Here is an 11038-nt window from a genome sequence, read left to right on the forward strand (position 1 = left end):
TTCTGTCTGCTGATGAACACAAGAGAACAACCAAGCGAGATTACGAGTCAGACTCCAAAGTAGTATCGCAGTACTGTCTCACTATCATCTCATCAACTAACAGAATTCCTTGCCTGAAGTATCAGAGAGATGTCAAAAAAAAAAAACCAACCCCAATCAAAACCCCCAAATCCCCCAGTGCTATGAACAGACAAGTACCACAGAGAAGTAGGTGTTCTCTGTAAGGCTCAGGTTTGTATCATTTCAAAAGACATCCATTTCGTATGCATTAGAAAACAAATCGCTTTCACAATAAAAAGATACTACTGAACTGACAAGTTCTCATTTGATGTGTAAAGTAGAAGTCCAAAGACTCTTACCTTTTAGCACCCAATCACAGGAATTTTCAATATCATTTGACACTGCAGATTCTTGCATGGTAACATGTCTGTTTTGAACAGAAATTGTATTTAAGACTTCCATTTTGCACAAAAGCAGAATTAATCTAACCAGTTACATTAAATTAAAGTTCTCAGTAATGCTTTTAGCTATGGACAGAAGCCTTACATACAGCTCGCTGTTTTAAGACTGTTCTTAATTCTCTCTTTTGGCTTTCTTACGTTCATCCCTGTAGATATACACCTAAATATGTTAAGTAAAACCAAGACATTTCAAACGTCATTTCAAATTTTGGGATTCAAAATTTGTCAGTAAAAGCTGATTTTCCCTTTTCACCTTTGCCTAAAATACTGAGAAAGGAAATCTCTGTCTAGCAAATTATGGAAATACTGTGATAATGAGGCAATTCATCAGCTTCTACAAAATGTGATTTATAGTAATTTTATATTCAAGGCAATTTGTATAACAATGAATCTCAAAGAGTAACAAAAACGTTTGTTCATAGAAAGATATTTACTTCACCGATTTTAAAGGTAAGTAGGGAAAAAACAAGTATTTCTCCATAGAAAGTCTCAGAAGGTAAAAATACATATTAAAATATTATATATACAATACATATAAACCAACAACGTCATTATCGCAGATCTTGGAAGCTCGTACCTGGTGAATGATACCAAGGATAATTACAGCAAGCTGTCTAGTAAAGTGGAAAAATGAGAATTTGCAACAACCTAGTGGAAATGAAAAGTCCCCCAAGTATGTGTAACTTGGAACTATACAAACATTCAGGTACAGGTATCTATGTATATACACAAGACACATTAAGAAGCGGAGTTTAATAAGTTACAGAAAGTTTGCAGAGACAAGAGGGATTTTTTTATTAGAGGCAGGCTCTCTGTAGGCTTATTTCCTCTTTCCCCCACATTTTATATGAAATGTAAAATTTAAGTGATTTTGCCTACAACAACAAATTACTTTCTTTTTTTGTAAAATTGCAGTGCAGACAGTTCCAGAAAGCTGTCATCTTCATAAACATTGCTTAAAACTGAAAATACTCAATGGCATCAAGACACTGAAATCTTCATGTTCAGGTCAAAAGCTACTTTCAGATCTTTACCAGATTCTGCTAATTGTGTAGTTACAGAAGCACTTTATGTAACTTCTTGTAAAGAAGCTGCCTAAAACATATACAGAAAACCACATTTATTACAGTACTTGGCATTTAGTCACCAGTCTGACAAGTCTAGGAACGCTGACAGAACCAGAACTAATCAACACATCTTAGAGATACAGAAATGGAGACAGACTAGACCATGTCAGAATGTGGGATGCTCTTGCATGCTGCTGCTGATTCAGTTTAAGCAAATCTCCCTTTATAGCACAAGTTGCACAAACCACGCTGAACAGTTTGCTGTTTTGCACTGAAAAATTGATTCAAGTCTAGGCTTTTTATTCAAAAGGAAAACAATAAAATGCAGAATTCTCCAAAGAGCAAGAATAGCTGCTGATGTGTTTTCAAAGGTATCCACTGAACCTACTAGTTCTGTGGGATGAAAAGACATACTGGATGCCACTTAGAATTGAGTGTCTAGATTCACTACATCAGAGAAAAAAAAATACCTCAGCTGATTGATTCAAAAACCTGCACTGTTTGGAGTCACTTTAAGGGTAGGCAATAGAAAATGGCAAACAGAAGCACATGTGAAAACTAAGTTTCTCTGCCACATTCAGCCTGCAGGCCCAGAATCCTTTCATTGTGACTGGCAACTAATGCCTGGAAGTGACCAGCACTCACTCTTCTCTTCTTAAAATGCAACCACCAGAGGAATAACCAGTCCTAAATCCTAAAGGTCAGAGCGTGGTCATCTGAATCAAACCATTCAAGACAGAAACACAGAGCCTTTTCTGAATCTTCCTGGATTAAGAGACAGGACCTGCTTGTCCTGCTTACTCAAGAGACATCGGTTCTGGGCACAGGCACAAGCACAATTACAGCAGTTAGGAAACTTTAAGTCAGAGAGATGTATAGCAAGGTTAGGTGCCTCCTTGGTTGTTGGGCGCTTTGTTAAGATTGCTTAAAAAAAAAACCCAAACCCAAAAAACTCAAACCAAACCCACAAACCAAAAAACCCCCCAAGAAACAAGCCTTATTTGAATTTTGGACCTCAATCACTGTTGCAGTGTGTTCTACATTTGAAGGACATGTGCTCTCATTATCTGAAATTTGGAAGCCAAAAATTATTATCCCTGAATTTTCAGAACTCAGAAAAGCCCTCCAGATTTTAAGGTCACAAACAGTCAAAGATTAAAAGTGGCATTGGCTAAACACGTTTTTGTGTTTAAATTCACAGCTCAAACAAAATAGATGCCACTGAACACTTGTCAGTTACTGAATTAACCTGGTACATCCTTCACACAGTCTCAGTGCTTTGGTTTCAAAATAAAAGTTGAATAAGAAGCATTACTTCATTATAGCAACTGTCATTTTGACAAGCTGCTAGATCTCAGATTTTTGTGGTTGGAAGAACACCACAAATTAAGGCACTAATCATTTCCTTTACAATTACAATTTAAATGCTATTAAACTCAAAAGTAACACTCAACAAACTTTGAAAAGCTTTTTAACAACCCAGCTATACTTCCAGAATAACTTGCTGCTAGCAGAAATACGGTTCCTACTGCTGTGTACAATGCCAGACTAAAAGATCAGTACTCAGGAAGTAATGTACTGAAGCCCATCCCCATGGACTAAAAGAGTTTTAGCAAAGATCCAGATTCTTTCCGTCATCATCTGCCTGCTCTTATTAATCTGAAGGAAAATAATAACAAAAGCTATGCACTGATACAGTTAAACAAAACATACAGCAACAACTACCAGGTGCAGCCATTAAGTGCTTGCATTGCTCTTCTACCTAAAATCACCTAGATTACATTCATCTAGAGCGTAATGGCGAACATTAACCAAACATTAAACAAAACATACATATAAACTAATATTTATACAAGTAAGAGATTGTTTACAATAGTGCAGTTCTGACTCGCTGTTCTGTGTGGACAGATTGAAGTGGCATTACAAACTAACAGTCCAACCAAGCAAAACTTGAGTATGGATAAAATAAGAAGCCAAACAAGAAAACATACACAATACTCTAGAGTATCTCTAAAGAGAAAAAAAAAAAGGACATTAACAGAAACAACATTTTATTAAAAAATATGTAGTGATGTGAATGCAACTCTGCCAGCATAATCACTTCTTTTGGTTGGCCAAACAAAGTTGAAGTCCCAGTTGTAGCTGGTAAACACTAACAAAATAAAAAACAACAGTATAAACTGGCCATTCTTAGTATTATCTGGTGATATCATAAGCTACCTGATAAAACTGTGGTAAGGTCTCTTGCCTTACTTTAATATTCTCATATACAGCCTAGCTGCTTCTTATGGATGCTCCTACTAAAGACTTGCCCCGTTCTTCAGAGGCTTGTTTTTGCAGAGGTTTTATTCTATTAACATCTGAAAGTTTTATATTCTCATGTCTGAAAAAACTGTCCAGCACCTCAGAAAAGGTTCCCTTCCTCTTTGGAACACGGATTTAATGGAGGGGAAAGGATAAGGAGAGCAAAGATTAAAAAAAAAAAATGAATGCAGTTATAAGATGGTACAATTACTTAAAATAAGGATAACATAAAGCCACCCAGAGAAAGCAGAGGAAGAAAATTAGAACACCTCTCCCAATAAAAAACCCTAATCTTCACAGGAAAATCTTGTACTGTTTCTATGCAAGCTTTATGTTTTTCCTCGTAAGATGAAAAATTTAATCTTAAGCCTCATTTATTAAATACAAGTATCAAAGCTCAGGGGAAAAACAGAGTAGACAGTTGACAAGTTAATCTATCCTACGAAGGTCTACCACCTCTTTTTACAAAAGTTTGTTTCTACTTTAAACTTCCCTTCCCCCTTCAGTGACTTTTATTATCATCTCAAAACCCAGAGAAACATTAATACCTAACAATTCACATGAGGAACTTGCTGAATGAAGATGCAGGATCATAAACATCTATAATGTCTTAGTCAAATTACAGATTGAAAACTATTCACGTCTAGGGATAAAAGAAAAGCAGGGAAGGAGAACGGCAGAATGGAATACTACTGTAGAGACAACCATCTACTCAAATAGATACAGCAAAAGAATAAGCTACCCCTAGAAAGTTAAAAATACTTCTATTATACCACTTTACAACTAAAAAACTACTCGCAAAGGGATATCTGCTATCTCAAACCGTCAGATATTAAAAAATATTATTTATTAAGAATATTATTCTTAATTAGCTTTGTTTATACTTTCATATTTTACTCTACTTGGGCTAAACTGATTTTTTAGGATGGTATTTTCCTTCAAGTTTATCCTAGTCCTTACGAAGAACAAATTTATTTGCATTCAGAATACTGTCATACCTCAATCAAATTTAGACAAATTACTGAAATTCTGTAAGGAAGCCTGACCACTACAACCAAAGTATACTGATATGAGAACAAAGTATTTAGGATTAATGTAATAAAAAGAATGATATGCATACCTAAAGTTATCATCTACTGAATCTCTATTTACTGAGATAACAGGATACTCGGGCTTAATATCCTGATTTTCATCTTTAATGCAGATGCTATTACAGGATGACTTCACAGGACAATTTTCAGGGTCTGTGAGTGCAAGCTCCTCTTCATTACTAGTTCCAAAAAGGTCAGGATCATCCTGAATCACATCAATTACAAGAACATCTTCTTTGTAAGCTTCAAGAATATCTGGAAAATTTCGACTTTTGTGTTGTGAAAGATTCCCTCTTGATTTGCTATCATCATCTATTTCTAGTGCAACAGGGTGGTCAACTGCATTACAAAACTGATGAGGAAAATTAGATTTTAGTATGCATTCAGTACCATGGGTATCAGGTACAGATGACTCTAGCTGTCCATCAAGGAAAAGATGTGGATATAATGGAAAATGTTCAGGGAGCGCAGGTATCTCATTTGAAAGGTTTTCAGGGATATCATGCTTAAGGTCCTTACTGTTCATCTCAACCACTCTTTTCTTCACGGAAGCTGTAGATGTAGCCTCACTCATGACAGAAAGAGGCTGCTGCTCTGAATTTACCAAAGATGTCTCTTCACTTGTTTTCTGCCTTTTTGAAACCCTAGTGCTGTCAAGACGCTCTAGCGGACTACAGGTTTTTCTTTCAAATGAATGGACAGATTCCAATTTCCTGGATTCAGGTTTGTTTCTGCATAAAGGTATTTTGAATTTTGTCACGTTTCCAGTGTTTAATACTTTCATCAGCTTTAAATCAGAAAATGTCTGCTTTGTTACCGATACTTTACGGCTGAAGTTTATTCTGTTTTTTTTACCTGTAGAGGTACCATTCTGGACTGTCACAGACAGTTTTCTTTTTGTTACAGCTCCTTCATTTTTACCTTTTTTTTTTGTTGTAAAATTCAAGGTTGCTTTAACTTCTTGCGTATCATCACGGCTAAAAGCCACGGCACTTCTATCCGTATTAACCGGTGATTCCACATTTTCATTGCTCATTCTCAAAGTCTCATAAATATCCACAGAACAGGATTCTGGTGTTTCAGGTGAAGCCAGACTTTCAGTATTTGGATCCATTATTTTACATGTAGATTCTTTGTTAATTTCTGCTGATGACATACACAAATCCAACTGTCTCAAATTCCCAGTCACAGCACTGTTTCCTACAGCTTCAACGCTGCTTTTATCAGAGGATTCCTCAAAGGCAGCCCTCGAAAGTCTTTTTCCTTCTGTGATGGACCCATGATTTTTATGAAACCATTCAGAAGTCCTGGCACAAGATTCAAAAGGCCAAACATTTTTACCAGTCATAGGTACTGTTCTCTGACAGGTAAAGTGCTGCATTTTCATATTAACTTTCTTCAATTTTTCATCTCTCTTGCTTTTGTGAAAATTAGAAACATCATGGACTTGAGCTAGCACTCTCGGGCTACCTGAGGCAGCAGAATGATGTGCCACACTGTCTGAATTTTCTCCTTTTGCTATTACAGAGAGCTCAGATGTCTTCTTAAGGCCATCTTCAAATGCAAGTAATTTGGCACTACTCTTTCTCCAGAGTGATATATTTTGTCCTTCATGAGTATTTTTTCCTATATGAAGATTTGATGTATGATCACATGAAGCTGACAGGGTAACTTCTCTATGGTTTAGTCCCAAGACTGCAAAGGAGCTTGAGATGGCAACTGCCGCTTCTGTTTGTAACTCACACTCAGTGCGTTCATTAGCCATGTCTGTGAAAATTTTCTGACCTGCTGATTTCTCAGTGATTTTCATCTTTTTTCTAGGCTTTCTACCAATATTCCACTTTTTCCCCTTTAAACACATATTGTTTTCACTCTGACAGCATGAAAAACGCCCTTCTCCATTTTGATGTTTTTCTTCTTTATTGAACAAGAAACCACCTTTTATGGGTGATTTCTCATTTTGCATTCTACCAGTGCTGCAATTCATATCACACTGTTCTACAGTACCATCAGGAAAAACATACTTTCTTTTATTCTGAGCTACATGGAAGAATCCACTTAATTTGTAACTGCTGGTAGTTCCACTAGCTGAAGACTTCACAAATGTATTGATGTAACTACAGGCCTCTAATCTCACAAATGGGTTCTTTTCTGTTTCACAGAGCAAGCCATTACAATGGTTTAGGGCGTTTCTGTGATGTTCAGCATCACATTTTGCAGATACATTTCTAATTTTTTCAGCTGTAGTCACACTAGAACTTTGCAAGCACTTGATCCGATCAATTCTACGTTTCCTTTTTTTATACCGCACACCAGACTTTTTTGTTACCGGATGGCATAGAAAGCTCTTGCTTTGAGTCCCAGCTAATGTAGCAACCGTAGCAGATTCAGAGTGGTGAAGTTCCTTTTCCTTAGAATCTTCTGATATGTTTCCATTTGTCTTACGCTTCTTCACAGCCTGTGTACTGGAGTTTTGCTCAACTGCTTTCCATTTTTCCTTTGCTGGTTAAAAACAAAGAACTGTCATTAAAGAATATGTTAAGGGGAAAAACACTACCATATTGCAGTATTTTATAAAGAGAACAAAAAACATTCAAGGCTACTAAAGAACATGACACTGTGGAAGACTAAAACATTTCTGTAAAGTTGTTTTTTTTTTTTTAAATTGAGCAGTATAATCAGACTTACAGTAACAAATGATGTTTTGTTTTCAGAAAATGCAAAGATGAACAGACCTTAAGGTGTCAAAGAGACATTGGAAGTTGTCTATTTAAAACATAGGTGGAAACCAAATTGGAGCAAGTCTAGCAAGAAAATGCAGGTGCTGTTTGGACATTCAGCCTTAAAATCTTTTGTTTACACAGCAGATTCTCTGCAATAGGAAAGCTTGTTTATAAGCATATAGTGATTTATTTCAGATATGTAGTCCAACCAAATACATAAGACTGTTCAAAATGATCTAGGAAAACTACAGGACTTACATTTTTATAAAGTGCTATTTTTTTATTTAAGAGCAAATACAGATTACGTAAAAAACTGTACATCTGAAAATTACATCTGGATAATGGACTCAAGAATGTACTAGTAGAGTGTTGGGTTTTTTAGATCTTAGTTTTCAAAGTAAGTAAGATGCAATTTGAATACCTCAGTTTTTCAGAATATGGTTTCTAGATAAAATATTTATTACTAATAACCTGTAGCAAATATTTGTCATTTGAACGTGCCCGCTTTCAAAGTCAAAAGAATGTCTTTTAGGCAATAGTCCTGAAAAAAAATCAGACTTTTAAAAATCCCTTTTCAAAATTGTTCCAGTTTAATACAATCATAAAACACCATAATACAATTTTTGTTTCCACACCTTTTAGGATTTTGCAGAGAATAACAACTAAAAAGCAAAAAGTTCTGAAAACAAAACGCCAGCATCTTATAAAGGCAAGCACTAAAACAAGACAGCATGATACATATTCAAAAATAATCAGATAATATATGGATGAATGAAGAATTGACTAATTTTGGCTTTGCTGAAACTACTGCCTCCTTTCCTGCTTGTGTGTGACCTCCTACACATAAATGAACAGACAGTATTTCAGGCTGAAAAAAATCATATCATTTTACTTGGGGCCTGTTGCTGCTGATACCCCTTCCTCCCTCCACCGCCCAGAAGGTTATCTGGTCTCCTCTCCTTTGTGCGAAAGAGCTGCTTTTCTCCTTCAAGAAAAGCTTTTCCTCTTTCTAAAAATCTTCTAAGACTGGTTTCACAGCATTGTAAAGCAGACCCTAATTCTTTATCTCTACGCTTTTTGAGATAAGTTAGTAGCCACCCACTTTGAGATAGAGGACAGGCCGCCTCCTCCTGCCCCCATGACTTTGTCCCACACAGACACATCTGCAAAAGAAAAATGATCTCCTGTTTTTTCCACTTTCTAATGGGGTCTTACTACAGCTCCAGTCCCTTATCATGCTACACCCTACAACAGGGCACAAGTGCTTACCACTTTCCTCCAGGCTGTGTGCTCCTTTCTGAAGGTTTGAGCTCTGCTGCTCTTCTTTCATGCAACAATTGCACACCTTTCCTCTTGCTGTCGGCTGTTCTTGGCTACTTAGACCCTGCTGCCGCTGTGACACCAGTGCATTTCTGCCCCTCTTCCTCAGACGCACGGCTCCTTCCTTGGACAGTGGACACTGCGTATGCAGTTCTAGCAAGGCGGATCTACCCCTCTCTCTGGGACCTTGTAGTTTTGGTTTCATCAAAGATGTCCCACCTTTCTCGCTCAAGTTCTCCCGTGTCCCTGGCTTTCTTGATCCAATTAAAGAACACCGATTCAACTTCCCTGGCATATCTACCTCCTCCTGAGGCTTTGGTTCAGACAAGGATTCCCGAGTCCCCGGATTCATCTTAAGATCTGGGATCTGCATCTTCAGTATCATCATGGAGTCAGTGCTTTTCATTTCAGTACTACACATGCCCTTTCTGGGTTGCTGCACCTCTGGTTCTGGCAAACAGGAAATACCATGTCTCTCTGTGCTCTCCATTTCCTCATCTGAGGATGAGATTTGCAATTTTATTTCCATAAAAGAATATTTACCTTTTTTTTCTGAGCCACCTGAACTCTCCTGGAAACCTGAGACATTTGGTCCTTCTGAGCTATGTTCTCTCCTTTCAAGGCCTGCTAAGAATTTATTTTGCAAAGCAGTTCCTGAGCAAAATAGCTGTTGACCTTGCCCTGTCCCTCTCCTTCCAGTGTCTTCCCACCACATTGCTGGAGCCGTGGTCCCTGGTTGCCAATCTTCACATACAGCAGTGTCTGAAATGGGCAGAGCTACACCCTTCTTGCTTCTGGCAGCCCTTCTGCGCTGTATCCCCTTGTTTTTTTTACCTGGGAGTTTCTGGCAGCTCTCGCCGTGCTCCTCCTGCATGGGCACATGAGGAGCAGACTGCTCACAGGAAACGCTGGAGAGCACAGCAGGTTGCAAACAGGAAGATACGGGCTGCTCGGGTTTTCTCTCTCCTGATAGGTGAGAACTCTGCTCGACTACCAGCTTCTCCTCTGGCTCACGTCCTACCCCCGCACCCAGAGAGCCTGGGCTGGTGACCATCCAGTCAGCCGACTCCACCTCGCTGGCAGCCACCACTTTGCCTGATCTTAAATGTGGCATCACAGGAACCTGGAGACAGCAACAAAATTCACAAACCCCACTCACCGGTGCACTGGTAACAGCACTCCAGCTAGCACAGCACCCAAGGCGGGCACAGGCCCGACCAGGAGGGGAGCACAACCCCCCTCAGGCAGTTGCCTCAGGGAGTCCAGCCTGACAGAAAGCCCAGGCCGCCTGGGGCAAGCCCACGGCCACCAGCCAGCCCCAACACCGCCCTCCCCGCCCCGAGCCCGGAGCGGCCCCTCACGGCGGAGGGGGAAGGAGGAAGCAGCCCCGCGCCTCCCCCGCCTCCGGGACGGGGCCGGGGCCGCGGCCGCCCCTGCCAGGCAGCCCGCTGCCTCCCGCGCCACCACAGCAGCCGCTCAAGCCACCCCCGCGCCCCGCTCCCCGCTCCCTCTCCCCGTCCGTCGTCCACCGAGCCGTCCGTCCGTCCGTCCCTCGACGCTTCGTCTAAGCCCCGTCAGCGCCGCCTGCCCGCAACGCGCCGCTGTCAAAGAGAGAGGCAGGCGCCCGCCGCAGGGGGGTGGAAGGGTAATGGCGGCGCGGGCGGCGCAGGGCGGGAGGCGGCGGAGGGCAGTGGCGTGAGGGAGGCTCCGCGGCCGGACGAAGCTGGGGACTTTGCGCGGCCGGGCGGGCCGACACTCACGGGCAGGGGGAGAGGAGACGTCGCTGGAGCAGCCATCCGCTTGTGCTCGTCCTCTTGCCGGGTCAATGGTGCTGCCTTCATTGCGGACACTGCTCTCTTGAGCACAGGGGTGGCAAACTCTGGGCCTCTTGTCTGTCAGAGCTCGGTCCAGGCCGTGGTTTCTCAAATTTCGGCTGAGGAGCCTTCGTGCAGCTCCCTTGTTGCCCAAAGCCCTGAGCCGCAGTGGCTGCAGGGTGAGAGGCCGCTAGACCTGGCTGCAGCCGCAGGGTGAGAGGCATCCCCAGGCATCCCCAGATCCTGTGTGGAACCACC

At 40.7% G+C, this 11038-nt stretch overlaps 1 protein-coding gene across 1 annotated transcript in view; it reads right to left on the reverse strand.

Moving 5' to 3' along the window:
• The window catches only part of TOPAZ1 (testis and ovary specific TOPAZ 1), a 41571-nt gene extending 31430 nt beyond the window's left edge, over positions 1–10141 (reverse strand). Inside the window, exons 1-3 of the mRNA XM_063323918.1 lie at positions 8916–10141; positions 4953–7425; positions 360–427 (exon numbers count right to left, since the gene is read on the reverse strand). Coding sequence (XP_063179988.1) covers positions 360–427; positions 4953–7425; positions 8916–10080 — 3706 coding nt within the window. The 5' untranslated portion in view covers positions 10081–10141. The remainder of the gene's footprint in view (positions 1–359; positions 428–4952; positions 7426–8915) is intronic.
• Positions 10142–11038: the final 897 nt, after the last annotated feature.

The sequence above is a fragment of the Chroicocephalus ridibundus genome, chromosome 2 (assembly GCF_963924245.1).
Source record: "Chroicocephalus ridibundus chromosome 2, bChrRid1.1, whole genome shotgun sequence".
Taxonomy (NCBI): Eukaryota; Metazoa; Chordata; class Aves; order Charadriiformes; family Laridae; genus Chroicocephalus; species Chroicocephalus ridibundus.